The sequence below is a fragment of the Rhodamnia argentea genome, chromosome 2 (genome assembly GCF_020921035.1).
Source record: "Rhodamnia argentea isolate NSW1041297 chromosome 2, ASM2092103v1, whole genome shotgun sequence".
Taxonomy (NCBI): Eukaryota; Viridiplantae; Streptophyta; class Magnoliopsida; order Myrtales; family Myrtaceae; genus Rhodamnia; species Rhodamnia argentea.
This window is the reverse complement of record NC_063151.1, coordinates 33,624,937-33,650,181: the sequence shown is the minus strand read 5'-3', so window position 1 is coordinate 33,650,181 and position 25,245 is coordinate 33,624,937. Positions and strand designations below refer to the sequence as shown.

Below are 25,245 nucleotides of genomic sequence, written 5' to 3'. Positions count from 1 at the left end.
TTGGATGATTCTTAAGTTTGATATCTATTGTCAACTGCTTTTGATGGCAGTCGGAGATTTCAGTCGATTTTTCATTACGTACGCCTTGCTTGTTACTTTAGATTGTATTCATGGTAGAAATTCTCATGCACGGTCAAGCTTAAGCAAGTTGTTAAACTTCATAAACTCCCGTGCTCTGCGGATGTAAAGGTTCTCACCGACTTGGACAACCGGCCAAAAAATGGGATATTGATTTAGGGCGGGTATGATAACCATTCTATTTCTGAAATTAATTTTTGGTAAAAAATAATTTTTTCTATTTCTAGAATAGAATTTCATTACCAAGCAAATTTATGTTCCAAACATGTTCCAAAAACAGATTTGGAACAAAAATAGAGAAATAGAATGGTTATCATGCTCGCCTTTATATTATTAATGTTAGGTATTCTCTACTTAGTGTTTTTGATTCGAAAGTAAAACGATGAACGATCTTTTGTCTTTAGAGTGTCTTCCCACCGAAGGTTATTGTGGTTTATCTTTACAGGGTGGAGAGCTTTGTTCTCTACTATACGACTTTGATATTTCATAGAACGGTTTTAACTGCTGAGATCGCAGACGGAATTGGCAATTTTGTATAAGAAAGGAGTTCATCTCTGGAGTTGCTGTCAAATTACAGTTTTGTTTGTGAGGTGAAAATTTGCTGAGATCGTGTCGTTGCTGAAATGACTACATCTTGATAGAATAGCAGGCATATTAATGCACATAGAAAATCCACAACATAGTTACAGAATTTGTTAAATGACTCGAGAAAAATGTCAAAAAAGTCATAAATCTATTATATTGTTGTTAATTTAGTCCTAAAATTTTTTCAATGCTAATTCAATCCTAAGCATTTTACATTGATGCCTATTCACTCATAAACATTTTATTGGTATCAATTCAATTCTAAACCTTTTATATTTATATCAATTCAATCATAAATTTTTTGCATTTTTGCAAATAGAGTTAATCAGGCCAATTTTAGCCGAAAATTGCTAACTTGAACATCGGTTATCCTACATGGCACGGCTAGCGCTAATTTGAATATTTTTTAATATTATCTTAATATTTTTAAATATTTTTATGATTTTTTTATTTTCTTGCACTTTTTTTAGTGGGAGTCAAAAACAAAAAAAATATTAAAACAATTATCAAATATTTAAAATAATATTGAAAAATATCTACATCGGTCTCAGGGATGCCATGTAGGACAATCGGCGTCTACCTTAGCCATTTCCAGCCAAAAGTAATCGGATTAACTCAATTGACATAAATGTAAAATGTTTAAAATTGAATTGACACAAATGCAAAAGATTTAGGATTGAATTAACACCAGTAAAAGATTTAGGACTGAATTGATACTAATGCAAAATGTTTAGAACTGAATTAACATTTAATATAATAGGGTTAAGACTTTTTTTACACTTTTCCCTAAATGACTCTCTATCCAGTTGTGAATAGTGATGGGCTAATCAATTGCATGGCCTGAGATTTTCCACATCATTCATTCTTCTTGTAATCCGTCTTTTGAATGTCAGGACATTGATGAACAAATGTGGAGGAGAAGGAAGGCGCGAGATAAGAGAGAGTTCACCTCGTAATCTCCGGTGTTCAATTTCTAAAGCAGTCCATCGTCATTGTGTCACGGTCTGGAGGTTTTCAAACTTGAAGGACCGAGAACTATGCAAGAAGAACAGATGTCTCTATCATTAGATCGAAAAATGATCAACAACTATAATTGAGGGAGTATTTGTATATACAGGAGACCCTCTACCTCATTTGTATCGTACTTAATCGCAATTGAGCTTCTCTCTGCGATCCTTGTGAGTGAGTTCGCCCCATGGGTGAGGGAACACTAATGGTTTATCGATTTCGTATGTCTTAGATGACTCACAACACCCTATCAAAGAAAAGCCCGATGACCTTCGGAAGAAGGACAGAAAGATCGTATTACATGTAAGTATTGCTTAGTCCGGTGAGGGTAAGGGCTAGCGAAGGTGGTCATAAATGGTGGATGCGATCCGGCGGAAACCCCAATGGCCGGAGATGGAATCTGGACGGAAACGGAGCTCAGTCATGGCCGCTCTCATTCATGGCCTTCTCGGAGATGACGAGACGAAGGGACGAGGTGGCAGGCGTTGGTTCTGTGGAGGGTGAGTAGGTTGGGCTTACGTTGTTTTCACGATCGGGGGTGGGTTCTGCAATGGGTCAAGTGAGTATGGGCTCATTTTGAATCTGGGCTTATTGAGTGCTCTTAGTGTAAATGGGCTTAAGTGATTTCCTTTGATAAATTTGGGCTCGATCTTGGCGATTGTCAGATTGGCCTCGAGTCATCGTGCCCACTTATTCAATTGGGCTTTTAATGTTCATGACCTAAACCAATGAGTCCTTACCTGACCCACGTTCGAAACCTGCCGAAGAGGCTGGCTCGACTGTCCATTTTTGGAATAGTAAAATAATTGAAGTGTTAAATTATTAAAAAAAAAATAAAAAATTTGAAAACTAAAAGAAAATATAAAATTAGAAAATTGGTTAGGAAGTTATATTCCTTGTCTTTAACGTGCTCGCTTGGTTGGTTGATGATTGACTAGTGTTCCTAATTGAATGTCTTACTTAGCATTGCATGTGATGATTAGATGCATGTTGCATGTTAGATTTTCAATACATGCTCTTCGGCGGGCAGATTAGGAAGGTGATTGGAACTTTACTAGGAGTTAATTAGATGAATTAGATGGTTGTGGGAGTGTTTGAACCGCACGAGTTAGCTTGGCTTCTCGAATCGAGTTCTCGTTTGATTGAATGAACCTCATTGATTTCTCGCTTTGTTGAATGTATGTTGGATGGCTTGTATGTTGAATGAAACCGACACCATGAGTTGGTGGCCATGAGTGACGCTCCATGGAGGAGGCTACCGAGAATATCCACGATTGGCAGCCGGAGTTCCCAATGTCCCAAAGGCATTCCTCAGATTAGTTTAGTTCTAATAGGCTAAGTCTAGATATCATTCGGTTAGTTAGCTTAGGCATTAGCTAATAAGACCCAATTAGACTTAGCATCAGTTTGACGGGTCTCCGTAGGAAACCTAGAATTAAACTCATTCTAATAGAAATAGCAAGCTCGTGGGGGTTTTTATGTCGCGAGGCTTATAAGAAGGCCATGTTTATTATTTGTGTGCCCGACGAGTTGCGGGCTTTTTCATTTCTGCCCGTAGATAGCCATTTTCGATAGCTTGAGTGTTTACATTCCCCACTCCTTTTCAATAACTTGAGGGCTAATTCCTTTTCTATAATAGAATAGAACTAGTTTAGACACGAAGGAAAATGACATCACAAAAACATTTGCATGACAACTTAGAAGCGTCTTTGATAACTTTAGAATCAATTAGCAAATCAAGATTGTACTTAGGTAAAACATCAACTAGTTATAGGTACCGAAAAGGCGCTAATTATACGATTAGCATAATTAAGTTTCCATTCTTAGGATCTCTGGTTGTGTAGAAATTGGGTGGACACTCCATCCCTCGATTGATTTCCGATCGACCCTAAATAGTTAGTGGTGACTCCTAGAAATACTTAGCTTATAAAGAATTTAAAACGAAATCCAACATCTCGTGATGTAAGGGCTTGGGAGAGTCTACACGTGAATCGATGGGACAATTGGCTCACCTTTCAGGCAATACTACTAAATCTATTCCATTTTTCAACCGTGCCAGGAAAAATAGGTTGCGATAGATGTTAGTAATAACAAAAAGTTAGGTGCTTTTTCATCTTTGAAATAAAATACATCCTTAGAATGACATGAACAACTTCTTTTTAGCTCATGGTAATATTTTTTCATTTGTGTTTATTGAATTATCCGTACTTAATTTACTCTATAATTTAACTATTTTCTTGCATTGCTTTTTCTTCCTCCATATTCATACATTGTGATTTGGAAAAAAAATACCACCAAACAAGGGGAGAAGAACATCAACAGTGCTAGAAGTTGTGTATGACGCTCACTTTATTGCCAAAAGTTTATATCGGGTCACTTAAGTGCCAATTTTTTTTAAAAAACGACCACTTAAATGCCAACTCCGATTTGATTGGTGGAATATTTGATGTGGCATTTTTATATTAATATTTGAAGCTGACGTGGCTCTCCGGAGGTCCAACAAGCAATAAAAAAAGATAAAAATTGAAAAAACATAATAAAAAATAAAAAATATAGATCAAATAATTAAAAACTCTAAAAATTCCAAAAATAAAAATAGATTTGAAAACTAAATCGAATGCTCCCCTTAATTTAAAATAATTAAAATAAATTATAACTAGATTAAAAAGATAATTTTTTTAAAATACAAGTTTTGCTTAAATTAAATTTAAAACTGGGTTTAAAAATTTAACAAAAAATGATAAATTAAAAAAATTGGGGAAGAATCAGGAAACGATAAATTTTTAAAATTTTTAAATTTATATATATTTTAAGTTAATTTCCTCCTTTTTAAATTTTTTCAATTTTTATTTGGTTTATTTTTTAATCTCCCCTTTTAAAATTTTTTAACTTTTTTTCATTAAATTTTTAAGCTTATTTTTAATTTTAATTTAAATAAAATTTGTATTTAAAAAATAGTTTTTAGAAAATTTTTAAATCTAATTTTATTTTTTTAAGTTGAGAAGTCCACATGGATTTAATTTTTTTTATCAAAATAATACCACTTTATTTTAAAAATTTAAGTATAAATGTCGAGTATTAATTTTGCCGGAATATCTCGCCGGATGCACTGGTACGTAAGTGATCCGGTAAAAACTTTTGGTAGCATTGTACACAACTTTTAGTATTTTTAGTGTTCTTTTCCCTTTCGGATAGGTGGATGTTGGACTTGTTTTTTTTAATCCTCAATTAAGTCAAGGAGAAAGAAAACAAAAGAGAGCTGTGCATAATTCCGAAACGGGGCAAATCAATCTCCCGGTTTCCTCGATTAAAAGTAGCGGCAGACATGAATGAGACCGTTAACATTGAAAATTAACGGGACGGGAATATTAGGATGGCCCCACCATTCACCGAATCTTTCCCGAAAGTTTCTCCTGAAAGAGCCAAACAAGAACAAATCTTCTTCTTTATCTTTACGCCTCTACCCAAGGCCAACTTACTAGTGTTTTTATGACTCTTTGCTGGACGAGATTAGACCATAGGAAAGGCAACTTATGCATTTTCCAGTGATCTTACTTTAGTCATTAATTAGCAATTAATTACAATTTGAGACTAATGGGGGCATCTATCACGATTCGACCAAAGATAGGTAAAGTGCATTAATAGTTAATACATCGTGCCCTTTTAGGCTTAATGGATTCCATCCACTCTTAAGTACGAATCGAATGAAAAAGGCAAATGGTAGATAAAAATGTAATGCTAGAAATTAGGACTAAAAGTTATGATTTGCATTAATCGCCCTTCTTAATCAAATATGGGAGTGAAGGATCTATTCGATAATTTTTTTATTATCTTCTTGCTGTCAAGTCAACTGAATCGGTTAGCGGTGGTCCCTCATCGGAGAGATATAATTTTGTTTTTTGTTAGCAGAGAGATATAAATTAACGACTCATGCTTTGCTTCTTTCTTCCGTTTTCATAGAACAACTCGGGGCTTGAGCTCGGAAAAAAAAAAAAACATTATTAACCAAGAATCGATAGGTCCTTCGTCATGAGTGGCATGTTGCCGACATGGATTGAAGTTCGTTGTTGATTCTATTTACGATTTTCATAAAAAAAAAAGTTAATATTTCCTCAAAATTTACATTGAACAGAAGAAAAATGTAAAGACATAATCATTTGAGTCCATAACAGCAATACACTACTTGTTGAATAATACATTACTTTAAGCTCGATTTATTTCGCAAAAAAAATTGATTTGAGTTATTATATTTTACAAATTTTTATATTTTTTATTTTTTCAAACTACAAACTGGAATTTGGCAACCGACGGCGGCGACAAATGCGCTAACCGTTTTTATATTTTTTAATTTGTATTTTCTTTCTTTATTTTATTTATAAAAAATAAAAATCATAAAATATAAACCAATGTACTTTTACAAGTCCAGCCCAACTAATGACTTAATTTTTTAGATGGGTCGAAAATAGGTTCAACTGTATAACTCATTTTTCACCTATCTGATTCAACTTTAACTTTTTGGATCCATTTTTACTTGGTTTTTAAAAGCTTACAACCCATTCGTACAAAGTACGAGACGAGTCACAAAATGGGTCATGGATCCATATTGACGGCTCTAAATCGCTTGTAATTATAAGTTAATGCAAATACTTTTCATTAACTCAATGATTTATGACTAAATATTTTCATGAACGATAATTTTTTTTTTTATTCATTTGTTTTTACGAGTGACATGAGTAATCGAATTTTCATAATTTTAAATTATTTATTTTTTGCTAAATAAATAAAGTATTGTGGGAAAAACTTCGCTAACGGTGGCCAACCGAAGGTATCGACAGGACATGGTTGTTGGCGTCGGGGGACCACGAATCATGTGCGCTCGAAAGCGCGGTCAAACCAAACGTACGTACGTTCTTTGAATTGCGGTTTTTTTTTTTTCCCCGACGGATAGATGAAGCACAAGCATAGGACGCTAAGGAGGGTCCCACCACTAGCCGAAATCATTTCCTAAAAAATTAAAAATCTACCCAAAGATCTAAACCGGAACGAATCTTCTTTGCCGATGGATGAGACTGGACCATAGGGGGAAAGGCGCTTTCACTAGATATCCACCCGTCAATAATTTCAAACGTAAGACTATCGAGATTTGGTCTAACATAGGTCTAATCCGCATAATTCCATCCCCATCTGAGGACGAATCAAAAGGTTAAGGCAATTAAAGATAGTAAGTCCGAACGACAATGGCGGCAAAAGGTTAAGACAATTAAAGATAATAAGTCCAAACGACAGCTACGATTATTCGATAAGATAATTGCGAAAATTTAATTACGCTTAACAAATAAATGAGAAAAGTGTAATGGAAGCCATACAGCTTATTTGCAGTCGAGTCATTAAAGTTTCAAAAAAGTGCAATCGTGCTTGAAAACTTATTAAAAAGGCATAACCAAGTATTTCGTTTAACTCCGTCTAGCTTGATTAATAGAAAACGGTTGACCTGACTTTTTGTTATTATTTTATCCCTCCTACATGGTGCTGACGTGGATAAAGATAAATGATAAGGCCAAAACGACGTCGTTTTAGTCCAATTCAATTTTTTAAATCTAAATATTACTTAAATTAGGTGAAAAAATAAACCAAATTAAAAAAAAAGTTTTCTTTCCTATTTTAATTTAATTTGTATGATATTTACATTAAAAATCATATTTAAACCAAATAACATCGTTTTGGCCTTATCTTCCGGTTGTTTGGCCATGTCAATACTAAGTAGGAGGGATAATAAAAAAAGGGGGCGTGTCAACGTTTTTGGTTGTTTGACAATTTTTTTTCATCATTAACCAAGTTGACCGAAGTTAACGGAATAATTTTATTGCATCAATTTAATAAGTAGTTTTTCACAAAATCGATGACCTTTCGAACATGAAAGTGTTCTCTTTTCAAGCAAGACCCTCCGCTCCAACGATGGAGAGAGACATAGATGCTCTCATCGGGCAGAGAATTTCCTATTTTTATATTCCTCCGAAGCCCTTTATACTTTTTAGGATTTTAAGTATTCCGTAGAATTTTCAGCTTTTCGAGATTCCAATTTTTGCTTATGCTTAGGCTGTGATTATTTGCATTTTTCATTCTAATAATGCAATTCATTTGATTCCATTCAGTAAAATTACAGATTTATTTTTTTTATTAAAATTTTCAAAACTCAATTATGATAAATTTTGAGACTTTTCGGTAAACTTTACCTACAAATAAATATCCGAGTTGCAGCATCTGTCCAATAATGAATACCTTTTTATTATACTGGTTGTGCTCACCCGGACCGGGTCAGCGGCGGTCGCTGGTTACTGACCGGCGAGATATAAGTTGGCAACTCCCAGCTCCGATCCTTTCTTCTTCTTCTTCTTCTTCTTGTCTCTCTGCTGATGGTTAAGCTGTCCTCTCTGTGTGCGAGGTGAGCGTCCCAATGTTCTTCACTTGCAATCTTTTCCCTTTCCGAGCTCGCTCTCCTGCAATCGCGCGCCGTTCATTCCTGAAATCTCGCAGTTGTCGATCGATTCGGTCTCTGGACTGAGCGGCTCGTGAGCTACACGTATGCCATCTGATGCTTTCGATTGGTTGCATTCTTCGTTCATTTCTATGATCGGTGATCTGTTTTGAGGTTCTTGTGGCACCGACGGGCTGAGTTTTGGACTTCCGATCGGGTCCGCGATTCACGCGATCTGTGGGGGATCTTTGTTGTAACTTTGTCGGGTCAATGCTTGTAATAGAGGTGGGTCGGGTGGGGGGGAGGTGAAAAAAGAGGTCTAAGAATAAGGTGATACTCGATATGTGTTTGTTGTTGATAGAGGAGTTCAGATTCACGAAGGATTCGAACTTATGAGAGAGGATTTCTCAAGTTGCGGTGGCGAAACATGTCCAGTAGTTAATATTAGCAAAAAGTGGAATACTGTTTGGTCTGGACTTTTGGTCTGGACTTACAGTAGTAATGTGCGGGCTAATCACAATGCAGGAAAATGTGCGGTGTTCGAGATTATAATTCTTTGTATGGATGCGGAAAAATCATCTTGATACTGATGGGCTTATAGAAGAGGCCTGGTTGACACTTAAAATCGCTACTTCTTTTGTTTAGTTCTCTGCATGAACTTCGCGAAAGATGTCTGTTGGCTCATGAGGTCTTTTAACATGGTTGAGCAATATTTGAGATCCATGGCTAAGCTTGGTGGATTTGAGCCTGAGTTCTTATTTTTCACCCATGATTTACTTGTGAAACATGATCTTAGTGCTTCCTTTTAAGTTTGATCCATTTCTGGTTCAGTGCCTTGCGGGGAACATTCATTCCTCTTCTTTGCTCTCTTCATATTTCTGTTGGCTAAAGCTCAAGTGGAGAGATTTGTGCACACATTGCTGCCTTTGCTGATTCGTTTCAAGAGCTCGTGAGTTCTGCCCTCAAGTTGCATTGACAGATGGAGAACGGTATAAGAGAGAATGGAGAAAAAGAAAGATCGGATGGTTCCTCTCGACACAAGGTGTGGTCTTCATATCATCAAGGCCCTTTTCTTCTGAATGAAGGCTATATTTTTGTTTCACCAATTTTTCAGCTTCCGTCTTTTCTATTTCTATGATAAAATTATTAATGTTCTTCACGTTTAGGTTCCATGTGGAGCTTGGTTACAGGAAAAAAGTAAAAAACTAAAGCTCGCTTGGCTTTCATAATCTCTTTGTGAACAGTTCTTGAACATGAGATGAATCATGCATTACAAACTAGATGTTAAATCGTCTGAAATCTATGTGGTCTTTTTAACTTAGCTTCCTGTTGAATACTGTTGTTGTACGCCTTTATTTCGTGCAGTTAGTTCCATCTGTTCTCACTTGTTTTAGGTTCAACCTGAGCAACCTGCTCCATTGACTTGGCACCGCAAGTTAAGTAGTGGAGGGAGAAGGCCTTCGCACTTTACTTTAACACTCCAAGAAAAGCTGCTTTTGGTATGTCTGTAATTTTAATATGCGTATAATTTCTCTCTGAAAGCGTTTAATAAACCGATCAGGTGCTTAGTGGAACTGCAGCTCATGAGACTGTTTTACCTTATTTGTGCATCTTGTTGTAAAGTAAATGATTGCTATTCCTAGTACTCTAGTTGGTTATGGATCCTTTTACCTGTTTAAAAGATGACTTAGGCGGTTAAAATAGCCTCAACGATAATAGATTATCCATGATTCATTGAAGTCATTTCTTTTAGCTATCCTGAATTGATCTTTCTCCCCAAGTAAAAAAAGGAAGAAGAAAGTTTTCCATTAGTTATGTTATTCACAGTTCAAGTGGCCTCCTTGGATAGTGGTAATGTAAGGTTTGGTGGATTTAAATATTTATACTGAAGCTGGATGCATCGTGTTTTGATTTTTCCGAAGCATAATCTTTTAGAAATCTTTAGGCCTTAGAGAAAAATGTTTCACTTTTCCTGCAACTTTTGGTGTTCTGAAATAAAACAATATGCTACTATACCTTTGTATCTGTGGGTCTTCTTGGCAATGGACAGCAACATATGCAAAAAATCAAATCCCGCAAACTGTGTTCACATTGCTCTTGGTCAGGGCAGTTTGCACTGGGAAAGGCTTGGACTTAATATGTTCATGGGGCTTGCAAGGTGTTTGATGGGCCTCCGGGTAAACGAGCCTTTGCGCTTGTTTCCAAGGATTATAGGAAAAAAATTAGTGAAAATGCACTGTGAGTCTTATCTTCCCATGTATTAATCAATTAAATTGACTATGCACAACGGGAATAGTCATTTGACTTCTAAATTCTTGAATAGATTTGTTTGATATAATTCTTGTGCAAAAAATGTGACCACACGTGGGAAAATTGAAATTCTTTATCATTTTGGAGCTTCTTATGCTTTGGTTCTGTCATTTGGTGCAAAAAACATAAAACCTGGCTAAAATTTCGTTTGACCTACCAAACTGTAACCATAACCCCTTTTTTCCATCTTCGAGAAACATTTTATTTTGGTTAACTGTAAATAAGTCATGAGGGATTGCTGAAATAGAAATCCTAGTGTGCGTAGAGCTATGATCTGCAGTTGCTTGCTCTCATGCATCTAACGGTATCTTTATAGAACTGCTTTCACCTATTATGATAAGCCATCTGGTTTTATTTTTCATAGACATCTTAGACCTTAAGGAGAAGCCCTGTAGGGGAAGTGAAATATGATCATTTAAACATGAACTAGGAAAGAGTATGGTCGTTTTCATTAAATAAAGAATAAACCGTATTACTACTGTCTTATGACATTTGCATTTAGTAAAGAAAAATAACTATTTTTACAAGTAAGGTTTATTACACAATTAATTTCCTTCTTTCTTCATTTGGGCTTTGAAGGCTCCAATAGGTGTTCGATTGTGGCATCATTCCAAAGTAGAAGCAGCTCATGGAAGAGTACTCCAACGACAAACTTCTCTTTGGTTTATTTGGCACTCTTTTGGTTCTAATATCATCTTATTCTCTTATCTTGATTGTAGGATACAATATTCGATTTTACTAAAAAACGCCACATAACTGGACACCTGGGTGTTCCTTTGGGTGGTATCGGGTAGGCAGTCCTATTTCACAAACCACCAGATAACATGTTTATCACATGCAGAAGTAGAGATGTGTTCTTCACTTGCCATCTTTTAATGGTAGTGTTCTCTAATTTGATGACATGATACCTTCTTGCAAGACCTTTAGTGCAGGAAGCATTGGGAGAAGCTACAAAGGCGAGTTTCAACGGTTTCAACTATTTCCAAAAGTATCTGAAGATGTACCAATTCTAGCAAATCAGTTCTCCGTAAGTTCAAATATAGGCAAGGTTCAAGTTTTCTTTGGCAGCAACACTTACATCTGTGTTTATGAAATGGTTAGTCATGGTAGGAAGGTAAAAGACGCTTGTGTTTTTTGAAAGAAAGTTATTTTGGTAAGATCCGGAGCGTGAGCATGATAGCACAAACTCAAAGTGTGCAAGAAACTCTAGCTCTTTGGCCATTATGATAGCGAACCGATCCATCTTCTCAAAGATAAAAGACTAAGGCATTTGGAAGTAGCGAGATAGCCAATTGAATTTAACGTTATCACCAGGTTGAAAAATAAGTTGCTTCCTTCTTTGAAGAATGCTTGATTGAAGATTTGATAGCTTTCCCGCCTATAAGATTGGTTCTTATGCTTTACACTTTGCGAGACTATGAAGTCTTTTAGAATTCTAACAACTGGAAACCTGCTTAAACAATTTCTTGTTAGTAAAAAGAACATTCTATGAAAGCCTTTGTTTATCTGTTGCACTAATGAATTCTTTAAAGGGACTGATCACCCATTTCTACTAGCAATATTCGCTCTTATTCAAGACTTAGCAAAGATAATATTTTTGTCATGCTACCGTCCAAAATATGTTCGTGGGCACGATTTAGTAACACATTAACCCAATTAATTATTGTCTAAGTTTGCCAAATGACCATCTATTTCCGTGAATATGGATTGCTTAAGTCTGCTGGAACAAATTCTGTTCTGTAAGAAAACACATGTTCAATCTCATCATGGGACCAATGCAGCGATTATGCCATTTTGATCCAATCATGATGATTTTTCTGAGCACAACTTCAGTTCCCTTTACCCTCAGGATTCTGTATTTGTGTTCGTGCGAAAGTGTAACTTCCTCTATAATCATTTCAAACTGTTAAAGGCCTTCCATGCTTTGGGTTTATACAGGTTATGGTTTCACGTCCGAATGGTAAGAAGTTTTCAACAGTATTATGTCCAAAGACCACTGAGATGGCCAAGTAAGTTTTCTTGCTTTACATGTTCTGTCTTCTCAACCAGCATTTGGTCTTAATTTTCCATTTTCTCTAGGAATAATAACTGCTTTGGACATATGTTTTTATATAGAGAATCAACAGGTTCAGGGACTGAATTTTGGGATTGGAACTTGAATGGGGATAAGTGTACATACCATGCTTTGTTTCCAAGGGCATGGACAATCTATGATGGTACTACTCGAAGAGTCCTCAATTGCTAATGCTGTTAAAGTTTATTATTATTGCAGGTAATCTTAGTTTCTTTGTAAACCAGGTGAACCTGACCCGGATCTCAGAATCGTAACTCGTCAGTTATCGCCAATAATCCCCCATAATTACAAAGAGAGCAGTTTTCCTGTCTCTGTGTTTACCTTTACGGTAAAACTTCTAGAAGACCTTAATTAGGTTTCACAACAATTTTATCACCCATGCTGTATTGGCTGCTTTTGCCTCTTCAGGTTTCCAATCAAGGAAGAACTTCTGCAGATGTCTCCTTGCTCTTTACATGGGTGGTAGGATGTAAAGCTTTATTGTGTTTTCACTAGTAGGCTATGCACTTTTTTAGATTCCCTATTTCGATTGATGCAGTTTTGGATATTCATTCATCTTCAGTTAACAGGAATTGGAGATGCAATTAAAGAAAAGATATTATGAATTATACACCCTTTTCTTGCGTAGTGCTCACTATTAGTCGTTCAGATATAGGAGGTCTCTGAGTAGTTGAAGAATTACCAATAACTGACTCGTTTAGTTGTTTTACGCTGCAGAACTCTGTGGGAGGAGTATCAGGTTTTTCTGGCGGGCATTTCAACTCTAATATGGAGTAAGAAATGTTCAGTATCTTCAAATTTTGGTTACTTATATCATTTTCATATATAAAGGAAATAAAAGTAGTTGGTTTACTTAAATAATAAATTTCTGTCTCCTTCCAGGACCAGTGATGGTATTCATGGAATTCTCCTACATCACAGGTGATTTTTGATATTCAAATCTTCATTTAGTTGCCACTTCAATGCCACAAGTTGCGTCTGATTTCTTGGTCATACTTATTCACTGTCCAGAACTGCAAATGGACATCCACCAGTAACTTTCGCTATTGCAGCTGAGGAATCTTCTGATGTACATATTTCTAAGTGTCCTTATTTCCTGATTTCTGGTACATCCCACGCTTTTACGGCAAAGGATATGTGGTATGAAATTAAAAAGGTTAGTCATATAATCCGTCTGAATCATTGAGCTTATTGAAGCTTTATTATCTTGTTATATCGTCAACTTAATTAATGATCATACAACATATAAGATGCTGGAACGTAGATATGATTCATTGAAATAAAGAATTCTTTTTCTTTGTTTTGTTGGATGATTGACTGTCACTGGAGCAGTATGCGTTGATTTATGAGGGTTTTAACAAAAGAAAGCAAATATGCAGTGTAAAACTATTGGAAATCACTTTGTCAGCTCTGCTGTCCCGTCTTACAGTTTCCTTTTTCCCACTAGACCACTATTTTAAATTATGTGACGTTCTTAAGCGTAGATGCATTTGAATTGTGATTTTCAACCTTATTGTTGGTGGCAATTAAATCTCCATTAAAACTCTCTTCACCAGTCCCTAACAGTGGCCTTGAATTACTGTATGACTATCAATCCAGGTAACTAATTACATGCTTCAGTCCTCTATTTCTAGTGGCATTTTGACAAACTTCTTTTACATAACTAGCATTTCAGTGCAAGCAGTATGCTGTATGAAACACTCTGAACTAGAAGAATGCATGGGATGATAGCATGTAACATATTTATTTAACAATACTAAAGAAAAGCAAAAAGGAAATGTTTTGAGATATGGGGCTGTCTTTTGGTATTGAAGAATTAGACATAATTTGTCAAGATGGTATTTTGTCAACCTAATCTAACTAAGTGCAGCCTGGGTTGGTATGTACTAGTGCATGTAGCTTGCTGTTTGCCCAATAAGGCAAAAGAAATGGGACACTCTGTGAACACATTCCTTTGTACTGTTGCTCGTAGAACGAAAAAGAAAGCGAATTTACTCTTCACTTTCATGTTAAATTCGTTTTTGAAAAGTAAATTCTCCTTGGTATTGCTTTTATGATGTTGTTTACTGGATAAACTGTCTTCTATGTACGTGTACTGTGTCTCAATGCTTATCTCAATGCAGAGTTGTGAGATTCTTATGTTTTTACTACTCTTGCATCTGTAGAATGGGTCATTTGATCATATCGACTGGAATGATAATCTTGTTCCATCAGAAGCAGGGTCGTCTATCGGCGCTGCCATAGCAGCCTCTGTAGTAGTTCCTCCAGGATCTGTTCGTACGGTTACATTTTCATTGGCATGGGATTGCCCGCAGGTGAGATTTGGCGACAATGTGTATTACAGGTGAGTATTCCCGCACTTATAAGACATGCAATTCCAGTATTTTTTATTTGTCTATTAAAACGAATCTGCAATGGTAGGCGTTATACAACATTTTATGGGACTAATGGGGATGCAGCAGCAAAGATTGCACATGATGCTATTCTAGGTAATGATTTCACAGGGTCTGTTGTATCTACCATTTGTGATTGTCCTGCAACTAACAAATTTAGCTTGTATCGTCCTTTTCTGATACAGTCTGGTAATCGTCGGCTACTTAGCAACTCTATTTTGCATGCGTATGAAGACGGATTCAGTCCTGTGTGGTTCAGATAACTAATTAGTGCATGAGTCAGGAAGATATCTGCTATATCTACCAAAATGGTTGAATTCTGGCAATAAAGACATGAGGATCTGTCATAGATGCCTATTTAAATGAGCAGGAAATTCTCATTGAAGTGTACATTGTATGGATGTTGAGCTTAGGTCTTCAAAAAGATAAAACACAAGTTATTCTTAGGTCTTCAAAAAGATAAAACGCAAGTTATTTGCTACAACCAATTGTGACTTCAATGCCAGATCAGCAGAACCTATGTACTGATGAGTGGTGGGATGAAGAACATGGATTTGTTATATGGAGGGTTTCTTTCATTTTGCTCGGTTGCTTTGAGCTGAAACATTTACATGCCTTTGTGAAAACAAGTGTTGCGTTGTTGTATCGTTTCCATATTCAAGTTGATCGATGGTTGGAATTTGGGAGGGGTGGAGAGGACAAGCATAGCATAGGTATTAGTATTACACAAGAAACTGAAAATAAAATCCTGTTGTCTCGGTCTAGATGTTGTGTAGATTCAACATGCTAAGAATTACAACTGGAACTTTCAGGACTTCCATTGTTCTCATGACAACAAAATTAATAAATGAGCTTGGCTGTGATCTTGAATCACATGATTCAGCGTACTTAACTTTTTATCTCCTTTTATAGAGCATACGCAGTGGGAGTCCCAGATAGACACTTGGCAAGGACCAATTCTTCATGACAGAAGACTCCCTTCATGGTGAATCCTTCGCAAAATATGTCTATGAGATTGCTTTTTATTCGCCTTTGCCTAATGACTTTGCATCTTAACAATGCTAAAAAAATGTTTGGGTTGGAATTATTTCAGGTACCCAGTTACACTATTCAATGAGCTCTACTATCTGAATTCAGGTGGAACCATTTGGACTGGTATGCACATTTTTCGTGGACTTCTGCTGATGATTATCTTGCCACTCCAATTATTAAGGGCTATTTTCTCTTTTTGTAGATGGTTCACCTCCTGTGCGGAACTTATTGAGCGGACATGTGAAATTTTCACTTGATCAGGCCAAGTTAGGTCTGAAAAATGTGGTGGGCAATGACACTGCTGTTGAAATCATTGAGAGAATGGCATCAACCATATCCAGAATCCATGGTCCTGTGACATCAAATACTGCTTTCGGGACCTGTTTGCTCCAGGACGGTGAAGAAAATATTGGACAGTTCCTTTACCTAGAAGGAAATGAGTACCTCATGTGGAATACTTATGACGTCCATTTCTATTCATCTTTTGCACTTGTCATGCTATACCCAAAGCTCGAACTCAGCATCCAACGAGACTTTGCGGCCGCAGTGATGCTACATGATCCTCAAAAGAGGAAAATCATGAGTGATGGAAAGTGGGTTCCTCGCAAGGTTCTTGGAGCTGTTCCCCACGATATTGGACTAAACAATCCATGGTTTGAAGTTAATGCTTACAACCTGTTCAACACAGATAGATGGAAGGACTTAAACCCAAAATTTGTCCTTCAAGTTTACAGGGACTTCGTTGCAACTGGTGATCTGAACTTTGCAAAAGCTGTTTGGCCCTCAGTTTATATTGCAATGGCATATATGGAACAGTTTGACAAAGATGGGGATGGGATGATAGAAAATGAGGGCTTTCCTGATCAAACTTATGATGCATGGTCTGTTACTGGAGTAAGCGCATACTGTGGTGGGCTCTGGGTGGCTGCCCTTCAGGCTGCTTCAGCCCTGGCACGTGAAGTTGGTGATACTGCTTCTGGAAACTATTTTTGGATTAAGTACCAAAAGGCAAAAGTGGTCTATGACAAGTTATGGAATGGTTGCTACTATAACTATGACAATAGTGGAAGTCGTGCAAGTGCATCAATTCATGCAGATCAACTAGCTGGACAGTGGTTGGTGGAATCATCTTTAGGCTACTTTTTTCCTCTAATGATGTGCCACAGCATTGATTACTTCTCATTTTCCATTGTCTATATTGGTTCAGACTGTTGCTGAAGGGGACGAATTATGCATCATTGCAAGATAAAAAAAACTGATAAAAGGGGTCAAAAAAGAAACAGAACAGAAATTGATCTTGTGCGAACTGAATATGCACGTTCGGTGAAACAATTTTTCTTGAGCTTGTAATGGCTAGGTTATTTTCCTGATGATGGAAAGATCGTGTAAATGAACTGAATGTTTGATGGGTTTCCAGGATTGCCAGAGCATGTGGTCTTTTCCCAATTGCTGATGATGACAAAGTCCGAAGTGCGCTGGAAAAAGTCTTTGAGTTTAACGTATCACAGATGAAAGGAGGGACTCGTGGAGCAGTCAATGGAATGCTGCCTGATGGAAGAATTGATATGTCGGCAATGCAATCAAGGGAAGTATGGCCAGGAGTTACATATTCTTTGGCTGCTTCCATGATCCAAGAGGGAATGATGGACATGGCATTTCAGACTGCAGCTGGCATCTATGAAACAGCATGGTCGGAAAAAAGTCTTGGGTGAGTGAACCTTTTATGCAAGCTATGAATCAGCCACTGGCTTCCCCATTGAATGTGATCATGCATGTGTCTATTCTGAATATCTCTTGCGAACACCAATATCTATCTGCTAGCTAAGATGCTGATAAACAGTCATGAAATTTTAAGCAAAAGGGTTCTATTTTTGGCTGAGAGTGGGGCAAGGAAGTTGTAAATGAGATTGAATATTGAACTTTTGCATTAGATTATTTAGGTCTCTGCCAGTGCCTATATTTTGCATGTGATTATCTTGGATCTGTTAGGATATCTGCTATCCCTTCAAACGCAGATAAGTCTTAAATGACGAAGATTTTTTTTTTTTTTTGCCTCGTTGCAGGTTTTCCTTTCAGACTCCAGAAGCATGGAATGAAAATGATGAATGCAGATCACTTTGTTACATGAGGCCACTGGCTATTTGGGCAATGCAGTGGGCCCTATCCAAACCCAAACTATTTGGACAGGAAATCAAAAATCAAGAGAGTGAAGAATCGCTATACTTCAGCCATCACACCTGTTTTTCGAAAGTCGCAAGTCTTGTGAAGTTGGAGGATGACCCACCCAAGAGCTTCTTTCAGATTCTGTATGAGTGCACTTGCAGGAGGCTCGCATCCTGATTCTGGCTAGTAGACACTGGTCAATTACCTGCTATTGGGGTTGAATATGCAAAATAAGCAAATCTGAACAGCATTGCGGTGATGTTGGTATCTTTCCTGGGAGACTCACTAACCTGTCTAAGCAGAAAATCTAACGGCTTCAATCTCCAAATCCGACACCGAAAATTGTCCAGAATGATTTCTTTGAGGGATTAATACGTCTAGTTTCAATGAGGCATTTCATTGTCCTAAACAAACATGCTTGGCAGCTTGGTCCATTCATTATGATGTTGTATACTATACCTATGTTTGAGTAAAGCACATTGCTATCATTTTGTCCTTTCCTGATATAGGCTTGGTTTGAATGGTTGATGTGCTTGAAAGAAAGCTTAAAGTAATCCTCATACTCACGATCTTCCTCCAAACATGGGTATGGAATTATGAATGGCATTAATTTTTAGCAGGCCAAAAGCTCTTCCTTCCTGGGTGACCGTTGTCTCGCACTCGTGGGTGGTCTTGTACTCAGGATCCATACTATCGCCCAGCAGCACGATGACTAGATGAACGAGCGGCAATCTTCGAGTATGTGTAATGTGAAGGAAGATCTGGTTTTGCAATGGCTTTTGTGTGAAGTGGAGGAGGGAGTAGGAGCAGGGTTTTATAGCATCAAACCGAGGCAGACGTCACGCGATTAAGGATGAAGAATCTCTGAAGCTAAAGGTGGGCAAATCTGGCCAATCTGATCCCCGCTTGGGTAACCCGACATGTGCAACGCGCAGATGCAAAATACTCGCTGGAACTGCTCGGCATCTGGTCGGCGAGGCTTAGCACTTTCTTTCGCGTCGCTTGTGGTGCGTGTCGTTTTCGAGTTTCTCATATAATCGTGTTTAGTCGCGTTGGAAATGGTCTAGACCTTGCTCTTGAAAGCGATTTTCCTTCCTTACCCGTTATTGGACCCCAAAAATCACCTCAATAAAAACGGAGTTCTCCTTTCTTTTCCAAATAGTCTAATATAACATCAATCGCCGCATTAACAAGAAAAACCTTCATCAACCAGTTTTTTACTCCAATCAGTCGATGAATATCGTTTTTGATCATATCTGATCTTGCTTCACCTTGAAGGTCTCCATTTGCCCCCAATTTGATCACAATCCTTCTTTTTTTCCCCTTCTGTATTAATGGTCAGGCCACGTTCGGGTTTACTCGCCGAGTGCTCCCGATAAAGCTCAAACCCAAGATCACAAATTAAGGCGCAAGCTCCCTAACCATCTAAGTAGATGCCAATCTCTTTGGTTATCACAAATTTTGTTGCTTTGCACTTCGGTCATGGAGAGTGAGAAACTAATTCGAGTGTGCAAGTTCTACTGTTGAGGCCCTCAAAATGAATCAAATGCTCAAAAAGTCGCAAAAGTCAAACGTTTGACATTGAGGCTCAAAATGAATCAAATGCTCTCCCTCCCCCCCTCTCTCCCCCAGCCCCGTAGGATTTCTCTCAAAAAAAGTGCCGCCGGCACAGCAGCTGAGAGAGAGATCTCTCACTCCCCTTCTTCCTTTCCATCTTCCATTCCCTCTTTGTTTTTTCTTTATTTCCGCTCTTTTGTTTTCTTCTCGTTGGAGAGCTCTTCTCTTTCAATTTAATCTAGATCTGAAAATTTCTCTCTCCCATTTTGAAAGATTTTTATCCCGATCTAATCTAGATTTGAGGTATTTGCGTGTATGGTTTTGGAGTTTCACTTCACTCAAGTTTCGTTGGTAAGCAAATTCAATTATGAAGGTTTCGCTCTTACATGTGTTAGATCTATGCTCGTTCAACTGTTTTACTCTGCTCGGTGATGGTGTTGGGGACATCAAACGTAGGCGCGCATCGCCAAAAAGCAAAGTTGTAGCATCATATGGAATTCTCGATGTGTGCTCGTTAATGAAGACGGATTCAGTGATCGGCTACCGTTTTTTGTGTGAAGAAGTCATAGGTAGTGCCCTTTGAACATGTGATTTGTAACCTAGTTCCGATGATATCTTTCATTATCTGGAGCTTGTGTCTGGAATTTGTCTTGGTTCGAAATTGTGCTCTTTGAACCGAGATGTTTCTCTCTTGTATTTCAATGAGAAAGTGAATGAAATATTATTTCGACAAAAAAAGAAAAAGAAAAAGAAAAAGAAAAAGAAATTGAGATCCGGTACGTAATGACCGAAGATGACAACATGACAATTTCTGCTAGGGTTGTTAAATTAGTATCAGTGAATTCTACGCTTCTTTTATTTTCAAATGTCAACGCAGAGCACAAACCAATGGAACCTGCAAACGACTTTAACCATGTACAAAACCAGGAGCACGATACGGAACTTCTTGCGTTACTCGGTCATTTCTTTGAAAGCGAGTTCCATTGTTTCTCAGCGCAGCAAAGGTTCTTTGGTCCCGCTGTGTCTTTAGCCGAACCACGACTCACTAGGCTCTGTTTGTTTCGTGGTTTGGAAAACATTTCCCCGAAAATGATAGCTTACATCGTCCATAAAAATAAATGAACAAAAAATATCTTCACCGTCTACGAAACATATAGAGCCTAATTTGTTGAAGTTTGTTTGAAAAAAAACAAACATAAGTGCCTTTTATTATGTCACACACAGGAGAGATGGGAGAGTGCATGTCGGTTTATAAATCAGAATGCTATTATAACAATAAAAAAAAAAAGAGAAATGGGCTAGTGGTTAGACTCCCACTATACCTGCGTGTGAGTGTGCGATTATTAGGCGTACTTATCAACAATCAATTTATTTTTTCATTTTGATTTTTCAAAGTTTTAATTAAAATAAATTGTTGATTCCTAATGAAACAATGTGATTGTACACGTATGAGTTGCGGTTTTTTTATTAAATTTATTTTTTGAATTTTAATTAATTGTTTATGTCTAGGAGTTGCAATATTTCAGATGAGAAAGTTTTTCGAACAATGAAGAGTTGTGTCCGAATAAACTATTTTTTCGACAACGAAGAGTTGTGTCCGAATTAATCGCTCTTCGGACACGAAGTGGTGTGTTCGAAATTAACAGTTCTTTCGACACGAATAGTTGTGATCGAATGACACTTTTGAGACATGAAAAGTTGCCTTCTTTCAAGCAAATAGTGTTGCTTCTCGCGCATTCGTCCTTGCTGTGAAAGTGATATTCATAATCAAGAGATGGGGCTGCCTACTTAACTAAGAAGCAATGGGGACAAAGGCCTCGAATCCTGTCTTTAACGGTGATCATAGCGTGTCACGTTGGGAAACCGATCGAATGTTTTCTGTTTCAATGTTAGTGTGAAAGTCCTATTATCTTGACGAGGTCGAAATAGCATCATAGAGGTACCCTTTATGCTCATCACTATATCCAACAAATACACATTTCTCCGCCTTCGGGGATAACTTTCTCCTTACTCTTGTATCCACATGAACATAAGATATACATCCAAAGGCTCTTAAGATGAAATAGTCTGGTGACCGACTTGTAACCAGACATACCATTCGAATTTGCACTTGTTGGCAATCTGTTGATGACAAAAACTGCTGTATGAAAAGCTTCACTCCACAAGTGCTTTGGCACTTCACTTTGAAACATCAGTGAAAGTCCCAACTCTTTAATATGTCTATACTTCCTCTCAACAACTCCATTTTGAGATGCGGTGTAAGGACATGTCAATTGTCGCTTTACTCCAATAGAAGAGCAGAATGTTCAGAATGATGTGGAGCGAGAATGTTCGAATGATGTGGAACAGAATTCCTTACCATTATCACTTCGAAGAAACTTGATTGGTAACCGATAGTGTCGGGTCATCAAAGTCTAAAAGGAATGAAACTAGCACATCAGCTTTAGACTTCAAAAAAGAAATCCATGTATACCTTGTAAAGTCATCAACAAAGCTAACATAGCAATGAGAACCAGAGAGAGAAGTTAGTTCGGGAGATCCCCAACAATCAGCATGAATTAACTCAAAGAAGCAAGAACTACTTTGATTAGCATTAGAAAATGGCAGCCGTACAAAGTGGAGCTACCCCCTGTTTGGCTGACCCTCTTCTTCCCATTCAGGTTGGGTTGAGCCAGAAGTCAAGTAAGAAGGAATGGAACCACTGGAGAGTCGTCTGCAGTTCAAACTTGGGCAAAGACTACTTACTTTGGAAGCGGAACACGAACCAATTTCTGCTATTTCGGGTTCTTATTGAGCGTAACGAAATCAAGGTTTATGAGAAAGTCAATGAAGTTTCTATTTCTACCTTTGCGTAGTCTCGATCCACAGTGAAAGGCCCCGCACCCGAGCCTTGCTAGACTTAACGGAAGTGGTTGGTGTAAGTGAAGAGAATAGAAGAGATGAAGTCCGTCCCTTAGCCTAGTCTATATCTACAGCTGACGCAACTCCGTAGTGACATTGAGTGACTCTGTTCATTTTCATAATCTTAACTTCTATTTTCATTTTTTTTATTTTTGGAAGTTATAATTAAAATAAATTGTCTATTCCTAATGAAATAGTGCGATCGGACACGTATGAGTTGCAACAAGGCGATCGTACAAGTATAAGTTGTAGTTATTTTATTAAATTTATTGTTCAAATTTTAATTAATTGTTTATGTCCAAGAGTTGCAATCTTTCGGACGAGGAAGTTTTCAGGACAATGAAAAGTTGTATCCGAATAAACTATTTTTCGGACAACGAAGAGTTGTGTCTTAGTGTGACAGTACACGTATGAATTGCAACAAAGCGACTGTACATGTATAAGTTGCAGTTATTTTATTAAATTTATTTTTCAAATTTTAATTAATTATTTATTTTCAAGAGTTGCAATCTTTTAGACAAGGAATTTTTTCGGAAAATAAAGAATTGTATCTGAATAAACTATTTTTTGAACAACGAAAAGTTGTGTTCGAATTAATCGCCCTTCGGACACGAAGTGGTGTGTCCGAAATTAACGGTTCTTCAGACACGAATAGTTGTGATCAAATGACACTTTTGAGACATGAAAAGTTGTCTTCTTTCAAGTATTATATATTGAGTGATCACTCTGTTCATTTTTAGAATCTTAACTTCTATTTTCATTTTTCTTATTTTCAAAGTTATAATTAAAATAAATTGTTGATTCCTAATGAAACAAGGCGATTGTACACATATGAGTTGCAATTATTTTATTAAATTTATTTTTTCAATTTTAATTAATTGTTTATATCCAAGAGTTGCAATATTTCAGATGAGGAAGTTTTTCGGACAATGAAGAGTTGTGTTTGAATAAACTATTTTTCGGACAACGAAGAGTTGTGTACGAATTCACTGCTCTTTAGACACGAAGTGGTGTGTTGGAAATTAACTGTTCTTTAGACATGAATAGTTGTGATCGAATGACACTTATGATACATGCAAATTTGTTTTCTTTCAAGTATCATATATTGAGCGACTCTGTTCATTTTCAGAATCTTAACTTCTATTTTTCTTTTTCTCAAAAGATACACAACTATTGTTTCCAATTGTTTCCCTTGAGAGATCCTAGAGAAATATCAAAATTGCTATCTGTTATTCTTATCGAGACTTTGTTGTATCCTAGAGGATATTTGCCGAAGCCATTAGCAACGTTGTAGGGAAAATAAATCCCTAAAGAGATTGTTATCATGCCTCGAAGTCTGATTCTGTTGTTCATCCCATTCGATCGTATTTTCCAACATAATTGAAGAGTGGAATATGCAGTTGGGGATTACTTGTTTTGTCGAAGGTGAATGTTCAGGTAGGCCTGGGTCATCTAATTGTTAGGTGGTCCTCCATTCAGGTTTGTCTACATCAAGGTAAATGATTTGAGTTTCACAACAGATGGTTCGATTGTTCTTCTCTCCTCCTCTTCCTCCGTTCGTGCTCGCCATCGCTTCGTTCCTAGCAACTGATCCACCAAACCTAAGCGATCAAGCTCGTCTCGTCGTCTTAGATCTTGCCGTTGGAAACATTGTAGTCATCTCCCATGCTCGCGCACACATCAGACAAAAAAGCTCAACACCCACGTAGAGAAAACGACAATGGATAGGACACCACTGCCTCCCCCCCATATGCAGACGTCGTGAATATTTATCTTACGGCCGTCTGTGATATTTTCGAGTGACTTCAATTTCTTAGAATGTTCTGTATTCAATTTTGCGACTTTGAAGTGCCCTATTAGATGAGAGAAGGCTTGTTTGAGGTGATTAGCAAAAGTATATAAGCCACCTCCAAAGATCACCACCTTGATTATTCCTTTTGGGGACTCGACCCAAGTGGCACGTGTCGCGTCGTTACAAATTATATTAGAGTAGAGCTCTTCCGGTTGATGTGGAGCTCAAGAATAGGTTGGGCCTCAAGCTAATCCGAAGAGGTCGAGGAGCAATTGTTGGAGTGAAAAGACTCGGACAAAGTACGACTCTTAGCAAGGTCCTATAATCACAAAGTGAACAAGAATGAATTGGATTACGCATTGAATACCGGTCGATATTGATGAGGAAGTCATAGATACAGGTGGAGAGGTTGAGGCATCCCGGATATCATGCCTAATGGGTCTGAGATCACCCCACGAAAAGCCACCGTCTTGAGTACTCATTTTGGTGGCTTCACATTCATGGCCTTGTTGGGTCATTTCGAATTTGATCAAATGTAAAATAGAGTTGCAAAGAAGAACTTGTGCAATGCTAGGGTTAACAATTGATACCCATGTACTGAATTGATTTATTAAACAATATGACACCCTGTAAGTGTTCATTTCAGGTAGTGGGTCCATTAGGAAGATGACCCATTACTGAATGAAAAAGCCAGTAATAACTCTTCTCATAAAAAATTGTATTAACCTCCATTACGTTATGGCACTAGTTTGTTCACCTATTATTATTTGGTAAAATGTAACACTTAAGGGGCGCATCTGCCAAGCCTTGGGGCGCAAGCATGCACATTTTCATACATGACATACCTTACATAAACACAAGTTGCATCGTGCAGCTG

The 25,245-nt window shown here is 37.4% G+C and overlaps 1 protein-coding gene across 4 annotated transcripts; it reads left to right on the top strand.

Annotated features, from left to right (window-relative positions):
* Positions 1 to 7,960: 7,960 nt before the first annotated feature.
* On the top strand, positions 7,961 to 18,696 carry LOC115734241 (non-lysosomal glucosylceramidase-like). 4 transcript variants are annotated; one of them, XM_030664936.2, is made up of 20 exons: positions 7,961 to 8,113; positions 8,978 to 9,188; positions 9,541 to 9,645; positions 11,036 to 11,092; positions 11,176 to 11,246; positions 11,384 to 11,483; positions 12,395 to 12,465; positions 12,572 to 12,672; positions 12,755 to 12,858; positions 12,939 to 12,992; positions 13,248 to 13,303; positions 13,413 to 13,451; positions 13,542 to 13,686; positions 14,696 to 14,874; positions 14,952 to 15,019; positions 15,836 to 15,908; positions 16,017 to 16,078; positions 16,158 to 17,070; positions 17,373 to 17,663; positions 18,019 to 18,696. In XM_030664936.2, exons 2-20 carry the CDS (start codon positions 9,126 to 9,128, stop codon positions 18,293 to 18,295), a joined length of 2,829 nt encoding a protein of 942 aa, XP_030520796.1. In that variant the 5' UTR covers positions 7,961 to 8,113; positions 8,978 to 9,125; the 3' UTR covers positions 18,296 to 18,696. The 4 variants fall into 4 exon arrangements, with proteins under 4 accessions (XP_030520796.1, XP_030520769.1, XP_048130822.1 ...); XM_030664909.2 differs by having other exon boundaries at positions 14,949 to 15,019; XM_048274865.1 differs by having other exon boundaries at positions 7,984 to 8,113; positions 9,038 to 9,188; positions 14,949 to 15,019.
* Positions 18,697 to 25,245: the final 6,549 nt, after the last annotated feature.

What these genes read in the sequence shown, in the direction of transcription:
- LOC115734241 (XM_030664909.2), top strand. Translation starts at nt 9,126, where the DNA reads ATGGAGAACGGTATAAGAGAGAATGGAGAAAAAGAAAGATCGGATGGT. An exon ending in GGCATGGACAATCTATGATG is followed by an intron (nt 12,673 to 12,754) that starts GTACTACTCGAA and finishes TTTGTAAACCAG; the next exon opens with GTGAACCTGACCCGGATCTC. An exon ending in TGCACATGATGCTATTCTAG is followed by an intron (nt 15,020 to 15,835) that starts GTAATGATTTCA and finishes CTCCTTTTATAG; the next exon opens with AGCATACGCAGTGGGAGTCC.